Source organism: Vidua macroura, chromosome 6 (genome assembly GCF_024509145.1).
Source record: "Vidua macroura isolate BioBank_ID:100142 chromosome 6, ASM2450914v1, whole genome shotgun sequence".
Classification (NCBI taxonomy): Eukaryota; Metazoa; Chordata; class Aves; order Passeriformes; family Viduidae; genus Vidua; species Vidua macroura.
This window is the reverse complement of record NC_071576.1, coordinates 12,035,954-12,059,937: the sequence shown is the minus strand read 5'-3', so window position 1 is coordinate 12,059,937 and position 23,984 is coordinate 12,035,954. Positions and strand designations below refer to the sequence as shown.

General features: G+C 42.2%; 1 protein-coding gene across 1 annotated transcript in view; it reads left to right on the top strand.

Moving 5' to 3' along the window:
- EVL (Enah/Vasp-like) overlaps positions 1–23,984 on the top strand; it is a 116,552-nt gene that overhangs the window by 53,677 nt on the left and 38,891 nt on the right. Inside the window, exon 4 of the mRNA XM_053980019.1 lies at positions 2,071–2,248. Coding sequence (XP_053835994.1) covers positions 2,071–2,248 — 178 coding nt within the window. The remainder of the gene's footprint in view (positions 1–2,070; positions 2,249–23,984) is intronic.

Sequence of the window (23,984 nt, the reverse complement as noted above, 5' to 3'; positions counted from 1 at the left end):
TTTGAACAGTTTACCTGACTTGCATGAAACAATTTTTGGCATAGGTTTTTACAATTTCTGCCTTTCACTATACAGCTGCACTGCACCCTCTGGTGCTCTTTGGGCTTTGATAGTGGTGTCCTTTGAAACAGAGGTTTCTGTTAGTAGGTGAGAAAGACTCACTTTGAAAGCCTGGTAGAAGCTCACAATCTTCCTAAACTTTTCCTCAAAGATACTGCCTAAGCCTTCCCTTGGTTAGTCTATTCAAAAGTGGTTGGAAGACTGAAAAATTCGTCCATGTTAAACCTGGGTTTAGAAATCCCTTCATGAGTCTACTTGATGCTCAAGAGACTAAGTGTGAGCAACATTGGTACAGGCTCTCCCAGTGCTCAGTAGAAGAATGGGGGTGATGTCACAATTTTTCAAGGAGAAAAGGCTATCCAAGCTGTCAGATACAAGAGAAAGTTCAATGCCTCTGCTGTGACCAGTTTCCACTTCATTCTGGTTTGTGTGGGTGACTTCCCACACAGCTTGTTGGTGACGCAGTTCCCATTTCGAGGGGACTAATTCTTGGGAGCCTGCATATCCAGTGTAGGGCTGCATCTTCCTTTGGCTTACAGGTCAGGAATTTCTCAATTAAATGTGTCAAAAAAAAGCACTGTAGGTCTGATTGCTTCTCAATGCATTTTCATGGAGCCTTAGTAATGATACTGATTTGAGTGCAGCAGCTCTCAACAGGACCATCATATTTGTGTCTAAAGCTAGACCAAGGATTCAAAGACTATCTTCTACATCACTCTCTAATGCTGGCTCTGTAAGTAAATGCATCCTAGAAATACGAGTATTTCTGTAATCATCTTGAGGTCTAGTGGCTTCTTTGCTGGTTTCCATAATTTTTTGTATATTAATATAGTAAAGTTACAAGACAACTGTATGAATGAGACAGTGTTTTCCTTCAAAAATACTAATGTGTGTTAAACAATTTGTTCCTTATTAGGTGCTCATCTAAAGTTTCTCTGACAGTTTAAACTAGCAATCCACTGAAAATTCAAAACTCAGAGCTAGGAGCTGTTAATCTTTGAAATTAATCTTTAGTTTTTAAAGTCTGCCTGTATAATTAAGAATTGTCAGACATTTATGAAAAATATTGCTGGACTAATTAAATACACTGAAGCTTTTTAGTTTCAATCATAGTGTTAAGAGAAGACTTTCCAAAAGGCTGGTCAGACTGCAAAAAAAAAAAAAAAAAATTGTAGGTTTTCTGGTATGTGGGGTCCACCTCTAACATAAATTCTGTGTACAAAGTGGTACAGTGGTGCAGTGGCCACTCCTGCCTCTCCACCCTTAGCTAGAGCAGCTTACACTTTTATCAGTAGAGGTTTCTGTCTGGATCCCAGCTCTACTGTGTAGTTGGGTGTCCCAGTGCCCTGCCCAAGGATAAACAGGGCATTGTATTTAGCAGATTAAATTTCAAAAAACCCCAGCCTTCTGCTGCAGTCACCCCTTACCTGGAAAACACCACACATACAGCAGGGGAGAAGGTGGGAGAGGAATGGTTGTCTGGGTTTGTCATTGCCCTGATTCTAAAGAAAAAAACTAAACACAAGAAGCTGGTGGTGATCAGACATGTGAGAGGAGGAAAGCAGAACTGGTGCAATGAGTCAAACCTTTATGTGCTATAGGGCAAGGTTAGTGCCAAGAGCTCTGTCTGGCTCTTTTCCTGACGATTGTGCATGATCATCCTCCAAAAGATGGAAACAGCTGCTGGCCCTGGCTCCTGACAGCTGTTTGCAGCATCTGCACAGCTGCATCCTGTAGAATGCTGCGTGCTGTAGAAAACACGAGCAGGTAATAGATTTTGCAAAACTGGCTTGCAAGTCCCCGAGGCTGAACTGAACTGTTGTAAATCTCACCCCCAGATGTGGGTCTTCTGTCACCGAAACAAGCACTGCCTTACCGTGCAGCCGTGTAGGAGCTGCCATAGGAGCTGCCTCTACCCATTTGGGTAACCTTCACACAAGGGTTGGGTGGGTCTTTTCTCACTGACAACAGAGCTGTTGTTAATCCTTACCCCTCTGTTTCACATCACAGGTAGTGATTAATTACTCAATTGTGAAAGGACTGAAGTACAATCAAGCAACACCTACCTTTCATCAATGGCGCGACGCACGGCAGGTCTATGGCTTGAATTTTGCAAGCAAAGAAGAGGCTACCACATTCTCCAATGCAATGCTGTTTGCTCTGAATATCATGAACTCACAAGATGGAGGTAAATTAATCTCTCTTAATCTGTGACCTTTTAACATGCTTGTTACCAATCACCTAGTGCAGTTGTATTGGATATTATGCCATTATACCACACATGATAATAAAAAAACTGAGCCTTTAGATCAGCGTTTGCTGTGGTATGAATTGCACATTTTCAGATTTTATTTCCCTTTCTGCTTATTTTTCATGGTGCCTTAACTCACCATAGGAAATCAATAGTTATTTGGGAATGCCTCAGCAGGCAGCTAGCCCCACTGATTTATGTGGATCTGTATATATGTTGTTTTACATATGAGATGGCAGAATAAAACTTTAAGTAAACAGAAGCTAGAGTAAAATTAGCAAAATCTGACAGGATAGGACTCAGAGCTGGTGTTCCCAGTGTGTTGGGCCAGCTTCAGCTGTTGGCTCTTGTGGGTTGGCTTTCCAAAAGAGGAGTGTGGGGCACCTTGGTTATTGAATACTATATTGACTGTAAAAGAACTTTGTGATGAAGTTTACTGTTCTGTGAATTTGTCATTGCATTAGCTTGAACTGGGGCCAAAATAAAGTCCTGGTTTCTCAGTGGAAACCAGTTTCTGGTTTGTGGTACCTGGATGAAGCACTGCCCTCAGTTACACGCTCCTGACCTCTCTGCAGCTCCTGGGCTGGGAACAGAGCAGTCCTTGTATGGTGTCTTTTTTCTTTTTTTTTTTTGGTTCCTGCAAAAACACACACCACAGCCCTATTTTCCTTTTGCAAACATGATGAGTCAAGGTTTGCATCACTTGCTGCCATCCAGGTTTCACTGCAGTGTTCACTGGGGATGGACAGCAGCTCTTCAGAGGGAGATTGTCTCCTGACAACCTTCAGTACACAAATATGTCTTACTAAAAGGTGTACTTGTAATGTAAGAGTTCATATTTTTTATTTTGCTATTTCTGTTCTCTTAAGCTGGCAAATGCAAAACTCACTAAAAATCAAGACATATTTCAAATTCTTCGCTATATTTAGAAATACTGAGGACTTAATTCTGCTTTCTTCATCTTGAACTTTTTCAGCTGTAGTTGTGCCACAGCAGGAGACTTCATGAGGAAATCTAGCCGTGATTCACCAGTCCTAAACTCATGAAAGTCTGAAGAGTACAGAGCTCTTTGGCTGCTCAGATGTGCCCACCCCTTTTAGACCTCTAAATTTGGGTACTTAGAATATGGTCTGAGTCTAGTGATCGGTTTAATGCCTGTGATGAGTCTGTCTTTCTTCCAAAAGCCCTTAAATTTGGGTTGGGTTTTTCCCCATCTGTCTGTTCCCATCAAAGGGAGTGAAGTTTTTGCAGGAGAGAAGATTTTGCTTCAGGGAGGTGCCTTGTGGAAACACAAGTCTCAGTGTAAGAATTTATTGCATGTAGGCTAAAATACATGAAACTGCCTTAAATTATATTAGCTACACCTAGCAATGAACAACAGATATTTTTAAGAAAGTATTTTTGAGCACTTGAAAAGCCTATTAAATTTCTGAGAAGCTTATGCATATACAGCCAGCAATAATTTGCATTTTGATTTTTTGGGGTATTTTTTAATTCATTTCCTTAGCACACCAAAAGTGTGCTTTAGATGGTTTAGACAGGTTTAAAAACTAGTCCATGCTGAAGAGCTTGTATTTAGAGTTTGTAGTTGTCACATTCAAAGATATGAATTGGGTCACAGATAAAAAACTATTTTCTGGACAAAAAAGAATGGTCTGGTAAACATTCAGTCTTCAGCAATGCTTTTTGTCTCATACATAAAGTGTTAGAAGTTTCAAAGATTGCCAGATGTCCCATTCTTTACAACTGAACTTGTCAAAAACGGAAATTTTTATTAAGGGGAATTTCAGCTTTTATTTAAAAAAAAACCCTCTGATTTTTTGAAACAAATTCCAGAAATACGCATTTTTCATTTTTTTTTAAATTATGAAATTTATTTGCAGAGGTATTTCTCTTTAATATTAGCGACACATTGATAATGGATTAGAATGAAGCTTTTTATATCATCATAAGTTTTCCCGTTACTGCAGTGATCTCAGCATGCAAATTGACAGCAAAAGTACATAATGGATATAAGGTATAAAATGTTTTTTCATATCTGCTCTTCCAGGCTTCTATAGCCCTTAAGCTTTTGTGGGCATGAATTAATGTGAGTAGGAATTCACACAAACACACATATCCATATATCTTTTCAGGCACTGCCACTTCCTGCATACTCCATCCGTTCTGCTGCCTGCATGCTGCATTAGGGTCTGCTTTTTTCATATGGAAAAATCATTAGGAAAAAACTCTGTTTATTATATCTATGCATCCATGTATTAAAGTTGCCCATGTGCTTATGCAGATGGATGGCAGCTTTAAGGGGTGCGTTTGTATGCCCAGAACTGCTCATGCACTCATAAAAAGCTCAACCAAAACCACAGGGTGAAACAGAGTCTCCCTCTGCCACATTCACAGGGCAGCAAACCCTCTCTGCTGTTCTGCAGCTTGGAGTATGCTGTGTGCACGACTCGACACGTGCTATTTCTAATGTTTAGTTTTTTCCCATATTCCCCACTGAGACATTATTACATTTGAGTACTGCTGATCCTCCCATACTTGAATAGATCCTGGCTTCCATGGCTGCTTCTCCCTTTGTTCTACCACCCACTTCTGTAAACTAAAATTAATCATGGTAGACTACACAGTAGATGTGAGACTGCATCATGTCTTCAGCAGTTGTGGAGTCAGGGTACTGTTACATTTGGGAAAATAACTAGTCTTGGCACAAAGTAATGGTGTGGGGTTTTGAACGGTGCATTAAGCTGGATTAATTTGAAAAAATGGTAGCAGGCTACGTTTTGCGGAGTTGGAAATAATTTTTAGGTAGTGATGACTTTCAAATGACTGGGTCACTTCAAATGAACACACAATTATGAGCTAGTGATGGAATTACTGTACTGTCCCTCTTCTTCAAGAGAGAAACTGCAATGCCCAAGAACAACCACAAGCACTGATCTCTCTGTTCTGACTGCTTGGGACACAAGTGAAAACTAAAGCAAGTGCTTTGTTAAATGCCAAAGGTTAAATGGGCTGAATCAGATCCTATAGCCAGACTGTGTCTACCCATGTTACATGTCAATATCAGTGTCGGGGCAGGTGTCTTCCCAGGAGTGTGACACCCCAGAGTTTGCAAAAGTTGGGAGAAAAGCCATAGCCTAAACTCTCTGGATGGTTGTGTTTCTGCAGTGGATGTACCCATACTCTTACCCATGGGGATGGCTGGCCACGTTATAGGTGTCCATGTTCTCAGTGCTGTGGTGGGAGCCTCTCCCTGTGCACGTCCCCAGGGTGGGCAAAGCAAGCCTTGAAAGAGGTGAACACATACCTGGCTCATTCTTGTGCTTTGTAAGGATGCTGATGGTTAGGTTAGTTTGTTGTTTACCTGGCAGCTTATTTATATGCCTAATTACTTTGATTTCCTTAGACATCTCTTTAATCTGTTCTCCCTTACAAACAAAAGGAGAAATGTTGGTTCTGAGCCAGCCTGCAAAATGAGAGCAAATGATAACACTGACTTGCTCATTACCAATCTCTTGCTTACAGTGCTTTAATGGTGTCATTTAGTAAGACTGTTAATATGACAAACAACTTCCCATTTAATTGTTTTTCTTTCATGGCTGTCCACTTTGAGAAGTCAGACCTTTCTCTGGCATAAGTTACCTGGTAGTGTGTCACCAGCTTACTTTGTCATCTGCAGCCAGGTTTCACTGGGGGCAGAGCATCACCCCTTCCTGCCCCAGGAGACTGTGGAAGAATTTTGCATGGATCCTGCCCACAGACTGTTTGATGTTTCATTATTGTTCAGGGCTTACATCCTCTTAGATTTACCAAATGCAGTGACTGGTGGCAGGGCAGCATAGTTTTTGGAGCAGGGCATAATGTGAGAACATTAGTAAGCTAAAATGGGCAAGCTCTTCCCTGCCATAATTTTGTAGGAAAGCCAGTGGTGCCTGTTATGAAGGTAACTTTCTGCAGGGCTTAATGGAGCCTGTACTCTCAGTGCTCCTCCCAGTGAGTGCTTACACTTCCAGGAGAGAGGAAATGAGACTATTTTCTCTCCTTTTTTGTTCCCCAATTTTCTGGGGACGGGCAAAGGAATTCTTCATCTTTTTCTTTCCTTATTTGCTCACTTCAGACATTGAGTCCCAGCTGGTTGCTGGGACTCAATGCATGTTCCCATGCATCAGGGGACAGTGGTTCAGCTTTGTGGCTTGGCATGACCAGCTCTGAGGGCATCTTGGGCTTCCATGGCTTAAAGACTTGCTACCTCTTGGAGAAGAATTAAGGCTCTGATCTGTGTTGCTGGTAAATGCTGCCTGTGATATAGTGAATATAATGTTTTGTGAACCTCTGCTTTTCTTTTGATGTCTGTGCCCTGGGGACTTAGATAGTTATTGTTGACTTACAAGATATGAAAATTCCATTTCTAAATGTAAACACCACATGCTGAAATGCCTTATGCAGAGAGCTCGTTGCAGAGTTAATCATCGTTAGAGGTCAGCTGCCTTATCTGACTAAGAAGGGAGAAGTTGGAGGAAAGCTTGAAATAGGAGAGAGGTTTGAAGAAAATTAATAGTGATTTATTTCTTTATTTATTCCTTGGAAGAAAGCCATTTTCATGTTCTAAGTGTCTTAGAGACCACACAATACAGACATAGGTCATGGAGGGTGCAGAGTTCAGCCCTGTGCCTTCAGCTTCAGAGGCCCAGCCTTACCTCTGCATGGAGGGCTTTTTGGTAGTCAGAAGGATTGCTCCTCACTCCTCTTCCTCTGGTTAGAAGATCTGCTGCCTTTTCCACCACTGTGGGTTATTTGGCATGCATTTCTCCTTGTTTTTATTAAGTTCTTGGGAGTCTGAGATCTTTTTCCATTCCTTCAGTCATTCTGCTCTTACCCTTTCAGAAGTGACGACATGTCTGTATTGCTGGGAGGAAGTTTCTTGAAAAACACTTCGGAGAAATAAAAGAAAAAAGCTTTGATACATCAAATAGCAGATAAACTGGCAGAATGTACCATACATTCTCTCTCCTAGATGCCCTAAGTATTTGCAAGGTTTCTGTCAGTGAAGGATGCATATGAAGATTATGGTGCACTGGATTTCAGACAAAAGTGTACACAGGGTTTTTTATATTTTTTGTAATGTTATATTCAGTTCATTTTTTCATTAACATTTTGACAGCTAGTCCTGCATCCCTCCGTTTTTCAGTGGCAGTAAAGTGTAACTTCTGGGAAATTCAGTCATCTAAATTCATCTTCTACAAATCAGTGTCTGTTATAGTTGATAATATTGCCCCGAGACTTCCCAGCACCACAGAGGACACAGTGTGGGAAGACAAAAGACTTCATCTTCATTACAGCACTGCATAATACATAAAATAGCTCATCAATAATGGAAGAGACCCACCACAGAACACAATGCCCACTTGCAGCCAGCTGGTTCCAAAACTGTGCTGGGGTAAAGAGATCCGTGCTCCATGCGAGGTGCTTTGCATGCTGCAGTGTGGACTCATTTCCCACACTATCAGGTGTGTTGTTGCAGATTATAAAGCCCTAAGATGGTGTATTCTGTGCAAATTTTACTTTTCAGAGTGCTAATAACATTTTAAAATGGGTGTAACTTCAGATGGCATAGACATTGCAGAACCATAAGCATGCATTCTGCTGCAGGTCTTTGAATCAAGTCATTCCAGACATTGTTCCTATTTATAATCTAGGCATAGAGAACTTGTAAACAACAAACTTTTGGATTCACTAGTGTAAATATGATCCATGTGATCAGACACACAGGGCTAGCCAAACTAGCAGCCTGCAGGCAATGCTTAATTGGGTGAAATGTGAAAAATACAAAAAAAAATCAGCTCCTTTAAAACACAAAAGTTTTTCCAGGGGAATAACTGTTTTCTGACTGACATCTTTCAAAAACATCAGAAAGCGGTTTAGAGAAATAAATTTCACAATGTTTCCAGACTCATGCCTACACCAGTTTCAGTATCAACTTTAGTCACTCAGAAATGTTCTGCAGATAGGGGAGGGTTTCTGATCTAAATTGCTGTGCTTTGTAAGTCAATGAAGAGGGAGGGAAAAATCAAATAAGATGATGAGCTTTTTCCTTTCATCTGCTGCATTGCTTTATCACTGAAACTGTTCCAGAAAAGTCCACGTGACATACAGAATCTTTTAGTATATTGCTTACTATAGAAATAAATTCTTTCTTTTGCCAGTTGGACAGGTATGAGCTGTTACCCAGCAAACTAGGTGGGAATTTATTTTCCTGCAGCAGTCAGTGAAAGGCTGTGAGGGCAGGAGTCCCTTGTGACCCCAGCTGTAAAATATCAGCTCTGCCACAGGACCACGCATTGTGTTTAATTCCCAAAACTTCTTCTTCCTGTGCTGAGGGGGATGACAGTCCTTGTACAAGCCCTCTGCTCATCTTTCCAAAATAACCAAACTTCTCCTGGAATAATAGGCACTTGCTTGCAGGCTTCCATTGCCTGCCAAACTGCTCAGGTGCCCTCTTCTCAGGTTAACCTGGGCTTCCTAATTGGATATATGACATTTCACAGGATCAGAATTGGAGAGGACTGAGTTGGAAAGGACTCACAAGGATCATCGAGTCCAACTCTGAAATGAATGCCCCATACAGAGATCGAGCCCACAGCCCTTGCATTATTAGCTTTAGGCTCTAACCAACTTCTAGGAACCTGGGTACACTTCACATTAAGAGAAACATGTTTCAAACCAGAACAGGAAGAAGTTGGCCTAGCCAGGAGAAGCAGTGAGTAAAACTGGTTAATCTTCTGTATTACATTGGCTCCAGCTGACTGGAGCACAGGAGATGAATTGATTTGTTTTTGAATATATAAACTGGGATTACAGACTCCTTTCAGTGCTAGAACTGTAAATATCATTGCTATTATTAATCTGTCACAAAGTATCAAACCGTTATTTAATTATTCTGCTCTATAGAAGTAGGCATTTTTTCAATTCAGTTTTTCAGTCCCCCAGATGTTAGGGATCCACAGCAGAAAGTTTTCCATGGCACTGAAGTGCTCTCACAACATTATGCAATTAAAGACCCATGACATGTTGCCTGTGTGCCTCTCAGCCACTTTCCTGCAGGACTCCATTGTAGCCCTGCTCAGAGCCAGAGCCGCTGTCCAATGCCTGCAACAACAAAAGGTGCCTCTGTTCTTTGAAGAGCTTTATAAACCTAAAGGCTCTTGAGTCTCTTGCTGATGCTTTTTGCTGTGCTGAACTCTTCTGCACTAAATCAAAACCGCTTCAGGAAGGAAACTGTGTGTGGGAAAAAAAAAAAATTGTTGAGAGATTTAAGAGAGACTTGCACACGTCCACTTGTGCTAGCAAGATTCCCTTGCACCATTGCCTTCAACCCCCTGTTTTTCTGAGTGGGGTGCAAACTGGAGAAGTTTTCAGAGCTCAGTGATAGAAGATTCACTGTGGCCTTTTCACTATAGTCAGTGGCAGAACAATATATTAGCTTAGGGAAAAATTAATTATCAAAATTTGACAAGTCTGGTTATTTATGTGCAAGCAGTATAGACCAGATTTTGGCAAGTGTTCATTTCAAGACCATTTATAGAATTGTTTGGGGTGGAAGGGACCTTAAAGATCACCTAGTTCCAGCCCCCTACCATAGGCAGGGACAATTTCCTCTAGATCAAGTTGCTCAAAGCCTCATCCACCCAGGCCTTGGCCGCTTCTTTTTATTTAATAGATTTTCTGTATTCTCAGCTAAGAGCCAGACTCTGTAATAGTTTATCTCTGCACAGTAACTCATCTACTCCCCTAGCTGTGGTCCCACTCCTAGCAGTTAGTAATTGTGTGACCATGATTTTCCTCTTAATGGGAGCAGAACTATGAGCATCTGTAGCACTGGGTTTTGTACCTGAGCTGGGATGTCTGTGTGGTCAAGAAACAGTAACAGATGCTCTTGGTACACTCAGTTATGTATTAGGTGTCCCTAAAGGCAAAATTCATCCCATTCTCCCTCTTTTTCGTCACTGACTGTAAAGGATTGATGCTAAGAACCCTTCTTTGGTCCCTGACAATTTTACTATCATCTTCTTCCAAACTTTCAAATTAATGAATTAATGATTTCTAATTATGGTGTAATTAATTACTAACTACAATGATAATTAAACCTCTAGTTTAACAATAATAAATCAGGGACCTGAAAACCAATGTGCATAATGTGTATTTTTAGTGATGCTCTGTGGATTTCCTTGGGACAGTTAATGAGAACTCCCAGGAATGCATGTGTGTTGTGCATGTCATATATGTATTCACATGAGCAGTGCACATCAGATTTTCACTTTTCTGACTGCCTGAGCTCTGCAAACAGATGGGCTTTTTGCATGCAATTTTTTCTTTTTTATTTTTTTTAATACCAGAAGTGAATTTAGGAAAATATTCACACATATATAGATTGAAGTCAGGAATAAGTTGCTGGGCTAAGAGGATTTTTCACTGATAAAATTGGTAGTATTTTGAATTTTTTTTTTAAACTACACTGTCATTATGTGCCATGGTTCAGTGTGCAAACAGCACTCACTAAAAAGTGTTCCTGGTCAAAGCAGTGTTTAGGACCAGGGGACGGTGCAGGGACAGCCAGTGGTGCAGCTGGGGAGGTGGGGAAGAGCTCTGGAGTTCCTCTCAGGGCTCAGCTGAGGGGAAAGTCTGCTTAATTCCAGCCTCCAAGAGAATCACCATATGCTGCTGCCAGCAAAGCACGTAGAGCAGCTTCTCCTGCTGGCTGGTAATCCCTGGGCAGCTCACACAAAGTCTTTTAATGGCCTTCTTAGGTGACTCTCTGTGGTCATCCAGAATCTTATTTTTCACCAAGTCAGGTACTCAAAAGCTCTAGGTTGTGTTACCTTCTGCAATCAGAATCTCAGAGCCCTGTGGCTCGTGATACCTCCAGTTAATTCTAATGAAGCAACACAGCTGAAAATGGGATTCATTTAACTGAACTTCAGCCATTTAAATGCTAGGCATCTAGTTTACAATAATTGTGCATTTTCCTCTCCTCTCCACGGGGCGAGGAGGGCTCACCTGGAGGTGAGTGGCTGTAGTCCTGTGCTGCTGGCCAGTGGCCCAGCAAGCTGCACAGTCCCTGCCACACAGCAGGGAGCAAACTGTGTGATAGAATGGAGCAGCGTGGGGCCATACTGCAGTTCAGGAAGGAAGTTATCTTCTAATGGGTGATTTTGGTCCTCCAAGCGTCCAGCCTTTGCCCTTGTACGTGCTCAGCTGCACAGCTGAGGAGGACACAGCGTGATTCAGGTCCTGATGGTGCCTTTGAGATTCTGCTCCACCTCTACTGACAAAAATGCCAAACCCTGCCAAACAATCACGGTCAATCAGATTTGCATGGATTGCTTTATCTGTTGGTCTTGATTAGTATTCCGGAGATCTCTGTAGAAAACATGAATTTTAATTCTGCTTCCTCCAGTGCTGGTTTCCAGGGACTCCCTCTGGTGGTTAGAGCAGCGTCTGGGAAGCTGTGTGAACATCAGCTGTGCCATCCACCACACGGGGAGAGGTGAACTGAAGAGTATTTCGGCTTTTTTCACACCTTTAAAAATAAACTTGGGGTCAAAGTCACTGAGGTTATCACATCTTTTGACTTCTCGAACTTGCTACGTGTGCATTGCTCGTTCTTGTCAAGAAAAGGTGCATTTCCTGCAGCGTGGCAGGCTGAGGAGCAAGGCTGCAGGTACCTGTGTGCTGATCTGGTGCTTTGCAGACAGGAGCAGGAGGACGTTCAGAAGGTTGGATGTTGTCAGAAATCCATTTGAATATGGATTGTCCTGAAATTTGATGAATATCCCTTCTAAGGCATTTTAGATTATGGAGTATTTGCTTTTTCTTTTTTTGGCTTACCATTGGCATCCACAGTAGAAATGACTCTGCAGATTTGCATCTGGGTCCCCAGGTTCCCCTGCATCATTTACAAATACATCCATGGCAGTTTCCCTTCTCAAGATGCTTTGCCAGCAGATCTTACAGGATCCTTGCTAAGTGCAAAAGAAAACACTTTGAATCAGCAAAACAGCAGGGCTGACTGATCTTGGACAAAAAGAAAGAGCCTTTCAGTGTCCTCTGGAGCCTGCCAAAGCACCAAGTGCTGGTGATGACCAAGAAGGGTGGCACATCTAATGCAAAAGCTGGCAAGAGTTACCATGCACAGTGCAGCAGGAGGGGCACCCTCGATCAGGGATGGAGGAATGCAGGGAGTCAGAGGCTCTGGAGATGTGTGGACAAGTTTTTGGATTTGCAGTGGAGGCAGAAGGCACCAAGAGAAAGCTTGGTTCTGGCAGATTCAGCAGGAAAACTCCTGAGTCAGATAAATGAGTCATTTTTCCCTAATTTGTGAAAGGAAGAGGGATTTTAAAAATGTAACAAAGGTGAGGATCCAAAGGGAAATGTGCCTTATGCTTCCTGCTGATTGTTTTGTTTCTCATCTCTCTGACCTTTCTGATTACTCTAAATATGATATTTCAGCTTTAGAGCTAAAGCTTGAAAATAGATATTTGGCTCTTCAGATGAGCTGGCATTTGATTCCTTTCTTTTTCTGGTCTGTGCTGTAACATTCCTATGAGAGCACAGAGTAACTGTGGGGTTTTTACTGCTGTTGCAATGATTTTTTTACAGGCGACATTGCCCCTGGGTGGCTTTACATTATCTCATCAGCCTGTGAGTGTACCCCCAAATCACCTCTTTTTGCTTATCAGAGTTTACTGGTGTGTCCAGAAATTGCCCAACAAGGGTCATACTGAATATACTTCTTGTCTTGCATCACATTATATTGCAGTCAGATCTTTCAGCACCGCCGTATTTTTAAATAATATTTTCCCTGACACTGCAAATGGTGCAGAACATTGTAGAGGCAGACAGCCACCAAAGTGAGCTGTTGAGCTGGGGGCAGGAGCTTTGGTCAGCAGGCTGTAACACACAGGGTAATTATTTTACAGTGAGAAACCATTGCAAAAACCTCAGTGTGCAGAGCTGTGTCCTTGGTCGTGCTGCAAAGGTCAGGGTGCTGGGTGCATCAGTGGGGCAGAGGGTGCAGGAGCTGCAGCAAGTCTGCTTTGCAGGCAGCACTGCTCACACGCTCCACTGCCGTGGCTTACATTCACTGTAGTGCCTCTGCAGCTTCTGAAGTTAAATTACAGACCAGACACACAAACTGGGCTTTTCTTCTGGAGCGCTCCTAAAGCGCCTCAAGCCTGGGGAGCTCACTGAGAGGTCCACACCAAGGGTTCTCAAGGTTCTTTTAACAGAAACCAATTTTTTTTTCCCAGAAATGTGTTACATTCGGTTGCAGTTTTTATTTTACTAAAATCAAAATTGAACTTTCAACATCCCTGAGCAGATGAAGTATGTATCTTTTGTTCTGAAATTACATTTTTCTTCATTTTTGGTTTTCAAATGCACATCATGTAAATTACCATATTTGGTTATTGTGAAGGCAATGACAAAGCCCCAGCTTTCTGATTCAAAATAAAGAGAAATTCAAGCTAAACATTCTTTTGTGTTTCCATTTTGAAGCTCAAATTCATGGCAAATTACAAAACTGTAAAATGACATGTTTTATTTTTAAAGATGAGAGGAAACATTGTGATATTTTTAAAGAAAAGGAATATCTTTTCATGAGAATCAAACCTCCATACATTTCTCTGCAAATTCAAACACTGCTTTTAAACTAATTTTTTTTAATTAAACCCCAAAATTCTACCAAAAGTTCATTTTTCATGGCTGCACTAGGAACAGTATGGCAGCAATGAGTCCTGGTCATCAGCATCTTGAGTTATTTGATTTCACATTATTTTTATTACATTTATTTTTAGTGTCAAAATTCATTTACAGCTAATGTGAGAACATTAGCTATTTAAACAAAACGGCAGAACATATTGTCAGCTTTCACACTACATAAATTAAACTGTTATTTTCTCATATTACATGAGAAATAGATACAGAAGGATATTTGGGGTTTTATCATATCACATTATTCTGAAAGTATCTGTTGTGCTAATCAGCTGATTTTTGGGTTTCATTTTAATTGTTCTACAGCACTGAGAAAGTGATGACGTCTTCCATACATATGTGCCTTAAAATTAGGTGGTTTTATTTCTTCCAGTTTAATATTACTTGGAGATTTTGAAATGTTTTTCACTGGGCTTACATGACCACGTTTCAGTCTTCTCACTGAGCTCAGTGCCTACAGAAGTTAAATCTTAGTTTCTTTCATTTTTTCAGCTGAAGCATGTTCTCCCCTCATGCGAGTTCCTGTTGATATGAGAGCACTCAAGGATGAGCTCTAGTAGTCTCTAGGGTTCCTTCCTCTATGGCCCAAGTTGTTCAGGGTTTGTCCTCTGCAATGGGTTTATCAACGGGGGTGGTTGGCTGGAGCAAATTTAAATTAATCTTTTTTCCTCCCTGTCAGTAGTGGATGGTCTTCCAGAGCTTTTACTTAAGTGTTCTGGTCATGTTATCAATGACTTGTATTCAAAAAAGAGCAAACCCAAAAATTTGACCTGCTGATAATGGTGAAATATAATGTCTGTGCTGGCTTCTTTGTGCACAGCACAAAAAAATCCAAAACAAGCAAACAAAAAATCCCAAACAAACAAACAAACCAACCAAACAAAACCAAATCAACAACAACAACCAAGTCCTGCCCCCCCCAACCCAGCTGTTTTGGGATGGTGTATTTTCACAGGAGATACAGTTCTGAAAGGAGATGCTTTGGGAACCAGTCAGGTGGTGCATTTTTTATAGGGCTCCGTGTACAGGGCATGAGATAAGAATTAAAGCCCCAAAATTAGAGGACTATGGCCAGTCTAATAGCCTGGAATCACTGGCATGAAACTGTCTCTAGAAGAGGGCTAACGGCTGCACTTTGTGGGTTTGAAATGCCTTGCAGAGGGAAAGAAGCCCTTTGTCATGACCCTGACTTTCATTAAAGTCTTTCATTAACTGACTTCCAGAAGTTATCAGCAGGGCTTTGTCTTGTCAGAAAAGATCTTTATTTTGGGGTACTAAAGATGAGGGCACATTTATAATGATGATTGTGTAGACAGAGTATTATGCAGGGATTTATGTTCATTTTCATGTCAGATTAAGGCTTTATGCCATGCCCTGTGTGAATTAAACACAGATAGCAGTTTTGAGAGTTATGAGATTTTCTGATAGATTTCTATGCTGAATTGCAGTGAAATTTTATATTATCAGATGGAAGTGCCCACTCCAATACACTAATATCCTTTCATATTTGGAATGGATATAAAAATAGATATCACATTGTGTATGCAAATTGCTCACCATATTTGCACAGATTTTTATTTCAAAGAAATTAAAGGTCATTCTGACTCCATAGGGAATAAAGTTTACAATTGGTACGACAAAGCAGAGCTGCCTATCCTTTAATGTTACTGGTGCCCTCAGGAAATGGTGCTTCATGTCCCCTGTCTCAGGGGTCTGTGTGGATCCAGCTTCCCGTGCCACACCCCATCACTGCAGTCACGATCAGGGTTGTCTCTCAAAAAAAAAAAAAAAAAAAGGTAATGAAGGGAAAGATGACAGAGAGAGAGAAATAAAACACAAGAAAGGGTGATACAAGTGAAAACAATTGCTTACCAGTGGGGTGATGTCCAGCCAGTGCTGCAGCAGCCGCCCCTGGCCAACCCTGCCCCTAGTTTTGTTGGTGAGTGTGACACCAGGTGGTGTGCAACACTCCTTGGGCAGCTGGGGTCAGCTGTCCCAGTTGTGTCCCCTCCCAGCTCCTGTGCACCCCCAGCCTGTTCACTGGTGGGGTGGGGTGAGAGGCTTTGTGTAAGCACTGCTCAGCAACAACTAAAACATTCCTGTATTATCAACATCATTTCCAGCACAAATCTAAAACATAGCTCCATACTAACTACTGTGAAGAAAATTCATTTGATTGCAGCTGGAACGAGCACACCAGCCTTCTGCAAAGTGATCACCCACACCAGGAGTGCAAAAAACATTGGTGTAAAAATCTGCAGAACACCAACACAACATACAAACATACACATACACTGATTTTATTCACAGAATCACCGCTTGGGTGTGAAGGGACTTTGGGAAATCATCCCCCAGCAGCGATCAGTCCCCCCCAGTCCAACTCCACCAGCTTATGTACTGATCACAACACACTTTGCTGTGGAATATCCCTTTGGCCAGTCTGGATCAGCTGGCCTGGCTGTGCTTCCTCCTGGCTTCTTGTACATCTCTTCACTGGCAGAGCACAGGAAACTGGAAAGTCCTTGACTTAGGGTAAGCACTGCTCAGCAAACAGCCAAAACATCTCTGTTATCCACCTTATGCTCATACTGAATCTAAAACACAGCACTTCACCAACTACTAGGAAGAAAATTATCCCAACTGAAGCCACAGCAGGGTCTTTTCCAACCTAAATGGTTCTGTGATTCTGTGACCTTTCCCTAGCTCAGTTTCCTCGAAGCACCATTCAGCCTGACTTGAACACTTCCCATGATGGGGCATCCACAGCTCCTATTCCAGTATTAACTGAGAGTGCTAAGTGCCAGGTACAGGTGCTGCTTTGCAGGATTGAGACCCTCTCCCGCTCTGTGCCCAGTTCAGCCTCCTCTTCTGCAGGAGGATTTTCTGAGGAAAAAAGCTATTTCAGGCAATACTTTGATAAGGAAAGAAAATTTCTGAGAAGAAGGTGGATTTTCAGTTGTTGGACATCACATTGAGAAGAATTATTAAAATGTGAAAATAATGTTCAGCCAGAGGGTAATGGGGTGTGCTGATAGTATGAAATGGGCTTCATGGTATTTCAGTGAGAGGTTAGCTCTCACCAGTAAAACGTGCTAGTTAGAAAAGGAGATAAATGCTCCCATATCATCAAATGTGAGTTACTGTAGGATTTATGAACACGGTCAGGGATGTTTTGGTTGTGACTGATGATAGTAATAGACTGCTGTGACCCTGCTACTTCACAACATCTCTATTTAAAGTGTCAGTGTATCACTTTTTCATAATATTGTGAGTCTGTTCCCCCAAATTTCCTTGAGGTGTTATTCATGGCTGCTTTCACAGTTTTTCATCTCAGCTAAGATGACTGATTAAAAATAGAACAACTGTCTTAAAGGTATTCCATGGCTCAATTCTTCCATTGAATTGCTCTAGCCTGATCTCCTACCCTTGCTATATATGTATTTGATCCTGGGAGGAGGTGTGCTGCTACCATGAGTATTTGTGAGAGGGATGTAGCAAGGGAGCCTTCACCAGGTATTGAGGAAGAGTAACACTGAGCTGGTAAGCCCAAACTTACAGAGAAGAAACCTTATCATAATTATTCTTTTCCAGTGTAGCCCATCATATATCTGGAATTATATATACATTAAAAAAAAAAAAAACAAAAAAACTTCTACAGAATTGTTCATGTCAAGATTGCAAAACATGGTTCATTTTTAAAATTTCTTTTAAGGGATCACCTCCAAAAGCAAACAAGTTTTGACAAAAGCTGTTCAGCAGTTGCCTTTGTATTATGTATTATAATGTGGTGAAAAAAGCAGACCAGTTATTAAGTACAAAGTAGTGCTTGCCTCTAACAATGTGTTTTAATAATATGTCATGTTATTACAGAAGATGTGGATATTTGGTGTCCCTGGTGTCCCTAGATTTAAAAGGGTTCTATTACAATTTTTTAGTACTACACGTTACAATCTCCTCTCTCTTTGTGATGTGAACCTGTATTACTTTAGCCTAAATGGTAAAAAGTAAATACCTGCCCAGCTGGTGTCAGCAGTGAGGGAGTGACACCAGCAGCCCATCCTGCTGTTCAGAGACATCTTCACACTTGGACCTCAGAACTGCTTTGCTAAAATAGGTGAAGAGTTAATAAACTTTCCACATCTCACCAGCTAAGTAAGTATTGCTGCAAAGGACATCTGACCTGAGTGAGAGGTTCAAAAGAGCCTCTGTGTTCTGTTTTTGGTGTAGCTGCTCCTGTGGGGCCCCACACTCTTTGCCATAGCCCTATGCCCATTCCCTATGAGGGATGGGCACTTTCCTAACTTTTAAGAGGTACTACCCCTTACAGAGTGGTATTTAACATTGAAACTGAGAAGTTTTAAGTGTCACATTGGTATTTCAAGCTCTACTTAGCAAATCTTTGATAGCAGACAGGTGTGATTCACACTGTGGTGCCAGGCAGATGGGTGACATGGGCTGTGGGTAAAGTCATCTCCTGCCTCAGGCTGTGATCTGCCTGATCCCTGGATTTGTGGTCTAGGGGGGCTTGGGTGCATTGTTCCTGTGTGAGCAGAGATGCAAACCAGCCTCAGGAGATGTGAAGTTTTGTGACAGATTTGAGGTGAGATCCCACTCTTTTCCCAGAGTGTTCTTCATGCCATGGGATGCCCCTGGTCACACTGGGATTCACTGGGTCTGTGTTTAGGTGCCAGCTTTCCCCAGCATCTCATTTGAACACTGTGTCTGATTGCTTAAGTCAATGTCTCTTTTCACATTCCCCTTAGGAAGCTTTTTATAAAATACCAGTCCAGCTGGCTCAGCTGTATCTTCTGGAAGGGGTGATTTGGGCTGCTATCAGCCAAAGTACTCACTGGAAGTAAAACAATCATGTGAATAATGGTGCTCACAAAGCCCTCAGTGCTGCTGAGTCCTGCCTTGGACAGCTGGTCTGGGTTTTTCAGTGCCACATTTTCAAAATAAAAATAACTGCATGTAGCCCTCTACTGCTTATATCTTTTAACTATTATTTTTTAAAGGTAGTAATGATAACTAATTAGACAGCTATATGATTGCTAAAGCACATATCAGTACTTTCACTGGGTGGATTGAAAGAGGGAATCACAGAGGACCACAGAACCACAGAATGGATAAGGTTGGAAGGGACCATAGTGGTATAAAATATTTGTACATCCAGAAGAAGTTAGCTAATGTTAATTCTGAGTAGTTGCACTGTAGCAGAAATAAAATTGCAATTTTTTTTCATGTGTGAATCTCAGTTGCTGTTTATTATAACTCTGACAGGTCTGCTTCTCTTACATGGCTTTGGCACAATGAACTGACTTTGTGCAGTCACCTCTGATTTACACATTTGGTGGAAGCCCAGTCTGTTGAGATGTTTATAAAATGCAATTTATTCCTACTGAAGAGTGAAAGTAGGATGTGGGATGATCATAGCATGCAAGTTTTTCTCCTGAATGACCTATGTTAAAGCTTCTTGCATGAGAGGCTTTCTCTGCTTGCTAACTCAGCTGACCTGTCTGGTCACCTCCACCTTTTTCTTGCAGTTGAGCTACGTGAAGAGATTCATAGAGCCATTAGAAAATTAATTTCAGCATAAAAGAAGCCAGATCTGCAAGTCCATCTATATTTTGTTTTATTTTCCAGTTGTAAAGTGTGGGATTTATGCTTATTTCTCTTTTTTTTTTCTCCTGAGAAGATCCAGACACAAGGGATGGCATATTTCAGCAAAGAGGATTGGTGGTGGTTTGTTGTGCCATCTTATAACAAGTGCATATTGCAAGTCTAATGGGACAAGCTGGATTTAATAATTGGTTTACTAGGATATTATATTTTTGTAGCAAGCAGGCAGCAGACCTGCTGTGGGCTCCAGCAGCATTTTGTCTCCTGGTGCTTTCTGGAGAAGTGAAGATCTTTAGTCCGTGGTACCAGACTTGGTCATGTATGTGTAGAGTATTGGTTAAGTCTGTGTCAGGTTTTATGGGATGGAGTGATGAGCTGTTGAAGGGACTAGCAGGAGGATGGGGTACTTTCCTTGCTTTTTTTGTCCTTTATTTCCTTGTTCTCATTCCAGTAGGACAGAAGTCCAGTCCAGGAGTGAGCAAGTGTTGGCTGCGCAGCCATTTGAGAAGGCCTGAGCAGCTCAGCACCTTGTGCAGCCTCAGGGAGTGAAAAGTGTTCCATGTTCTTCAAAACCTGTCTGCCCTTTTTAGAGCCTACAAGTACTGGCTCTCTGTCTGCCCCTGGCTGGTCCAGAGTGTACATCCAAAAATCTGTCTCTGTTGGTCTCAGAAGAGAAACAAAAGTGTCTGCCCTGTGGGTTGTCCTGATTTTTCATTATTGCAATTGATTTTTATTTTTTTATTTGTTGTGGAAAACATAAGCAAAGTACATCAGCTAGTCAGGAACCAGAAATGTATGCAGCTGGTCCAAATCAAACCTTTTCAATGAGGAAAGGATAGGTTTTGGTTTCCAGTCTTTCAGTTCAATCTTCCTAAAAGCACTGCATGAAACACTGGATGTTTCAGAAAAAAATACAACATTGAAATAGATTTATTATTCTGCCAAGATTTATTTGAATTAAAATTCACACTTGGAGGAGGGATTGGGGGAGGGAAGGAAGCATAATTTAATTTGCTAAGTGATACTAGAAAATTCCTTGTGAACTGTAAAGATCCTGATGGGAAAAAAAATCCTGTTTTGATTTCATCCTTTTTTAGGGCACTAAGAGATGGCAGGTGGAGAAAGTCTGACAGAACACCTTGTGCATTGGCACAGAAGCAGCATAAAGTCTTTCACATATCCATATTCTGAAAATTAATTCTTTTCAACTGTTACAGTGGGAACACAATAGAATGATTCCTGCAGTTACAATTTTCTGCTGTTACAATGCATCAGTTCTGTCTATTCCCTGCAGCCAGGTTCAGCCTGCAGCTGATGGTGCTTGGCCATGACCAGTCCAGCTGTCAAAAGTGATGGCTCAGAGGTTTATGCTTGAGCATGTGCTTGCCTACTTGTCCAGCTAGGATCCCAAGTGGCATTGCAGTACTGCAGTGCAGAAGAACAAAGTGTTGGCAAAGGAGGCTGGAGAGGACTCCCTGAGCTGCCAATTTCTGTCCCAAATTTCCTAAACCCCCAGGGCAGGAAGGAGACAAGCCTTGTCTCCAGCAGGTCTGTACAGCACACTCCTGCCATGAGCTGTGCCATTGAGGTCACAGTTGCATTATCACAGGTAAGAAGTAGTTTATGAAAGTGTTTTATTGAAAGTGAAATTGTAGCCTCAGCAGTTGTGGGTGTTGCTGAGGAGAGTGTGATCTCTGACAGGGAGAAACCTTTATCATCAAGGGAACTTCTGATTCTGCCTTTCCTTGTCGTTCGATATTTCTTGTCATTCCCATCTCCAGTCAAAGGCACCTTTGTTTATTCTTCAGGATGTCAAGCTCCAGCACGACATCTCTGTGCAGTGTGTTTATCCACCAGGAAGGAAGACCTCCAGGAAGGATGCCCTTGAGAGAGAGCTGAGTGCAGCCATGGTTCCCATCTGCAGCACCCAGGCGCTCTCTCCAGCACGACCCCTCACCCATCCTGTTGTCTCCCTCTATTAAAGGCTCTGGCAGCTGAGAGCCATGACTCGTTCACCGTTTTGCTCCTTAGTTTCCCTCTGGCCATAGACCTGAGAACCTTTTTTTTTTTTTTGCCTCTTCATCCTTTCAGAGCATGTCCAGATGTATTGACTCTTCTTTTGCTGTCCCTGAGTCAGAGTCTCTCACATGCACCCTCTCTGAGCTCTTGCAGGGCTGCTTGGGGTGTTCAGGGCTGAGCTGCCTGGACTCCAGCAATGGCAGTGACACATCCAGGCAGGCTCCTAGACAGCCCAAATCAGTGGAGCATCATTGCCTGCTAGTGGAGGTGGTGGATGCCTGCTGCCTTGCCTGTCACCATTCTTGGCCCTAGAGCCTGTGTCCCTTCCATGAGCAGGCACGTGCTTACCTCATCCTCAGTTCACCTCCAAACAGGCAGCAATGTTACCCACAGTCAGCTGGGAGGACATGCAAGGGGAGTGGTGCAGGGCAAGAAGGTCCCTCTGCCATTTCAGCCTGGCAGCTGCTCCCCAGCTTCTGCCCTTTTTCTAATATTCCTAGTTTTCCCTAATCTTTCCTGATTTGGGGAATTGGAAAGGAGTATAACACACTTTGGTGTCTTAAGCATCGCTGTTTTAGACACAACTCAGAGCATAACACCCCATGCTATGAGATGCTATGAGAAAATCAGCCCTGTCCCAGTCAGACTGATACACACCTGTTTGGGCAGGGATGCTCGTAGCTGGTCACACCTGGCCCCCAGACAAGGCAGGGCTTGGGCAAGACTGGGCATTCTGGGCATCCAGGTGGGCACAAAGCACCAGCAGTTGATCTTCCCATGCCAGGTGGCTGATGCAGTGAGCAGTGCTGGGTCCTGGAGATAGCAGTGCAGTACACAGGTTCACAGGAGCTGCTGTGCATCACCATGGAACAGGATGCCATGCAAAGAGGTGGCAGGGGTAGAAGAAGCAGCTCTGTGTTGTATTCAGTCACATCCCTTAGAGGAAGGAGGTTTCTTCTGTGCTACTCCCCATACACACACATTTTTAACAGGCAAAACAGAGGTGTGGAGCAGCCAGCTGCTCCCAGAGTGCAAAGCCCTGTGCTGTGGAGGGTAGTCACTCATCACAGGGAGTGAGCTGTGGAATGATGTGAATAATGTCTCAACCAGAGTGGATGAGAAGTTTGTTCTTTGTACCCACTCCTGTGTTTTCAATTGGGAGTTCAAACTGGAAAGAGTTTCAGGATTTGTCTGATGTGTGACTGTATGTAAATTTCTATGGCAACCACCACATTTCATGTGCTCAGGGCATTTTCCTAAATTCTGCAGGAAGCTGTAGTTGTGTTTATTTATGCAGCTCAAAGTCAAGTTCCATTAAGCCACTGGCTGTTTCGGTTTTTCAATCTCTCTTTTCCTTTTCTTACCACCATCCATTTTAGCTCTGCATTTTTCTTTTCCTTTCCAAATACAAGTGTTGTTTTGAAACACAGGCCCTTGTCTGTACCATTCCCCCCCTCTTAATTACAAGAGAAATCACAACTTAGAACAACTCTTCCTTGACACAGAACGAGTAGAGTAGCAGTGCAGGAGTTGTCATCATTTAGCGCACTTAACCTCACTTGGAAATTTTGAAGTCTGAAGGCCTTTTGTTCAAGGCCAAAGTTCCTGAGTTCTCACAGTCTCATGAAATTATTTATTATTAAATGAACATAAATCTTTTGGCTTGGACTATTTTGCTGTAGTATTTAGAACAGCATTGTATCTTTTAGAGGCTTGGTGCTGTGGGGAATTTTAATACTAAGTCAGCACCCTTCTTCTGCTTTTTGGTTCCTTATTTCATACAAGGTCATCTGTTACAGCAGAGCTCAAATTCAGGCAAGCACTTAGGAGATTATTAAGTATACTTAGGTATTAAATGTGAATTATCTTTGAAATAACGACCTTAATTAAGATCTAGAAGCTGCTTAGTGGACCCTATGCCATTAACAGAGAAGTCATTTTGCAATAAAAACCATGGTCAGATGAAGTTCCTTTATTTGCTCTCCATATGCTGTGGGCAGAAATGATACCTGCTTCCTTAATTTCCCCAGTGTCTTCAGGCAGAGTTATTTAGGGATCTCTGGAGAACATCTAGTCCAAGCACCTATTTAAAGCAAGGCTAAATTCAATTTTTGGTCAGGTTGCTCAGTGCCTTGATCCACTGAGTTTTGAGAATCACCAAGGATGGAAACCTCCCCACATGACCAGACCCTTGCTCCAGAGTGTCTTTCCCATCATGAACCACTTGGATGTTGGTGCCACAGTGAGACTGGTCCTCAGCCCTCCT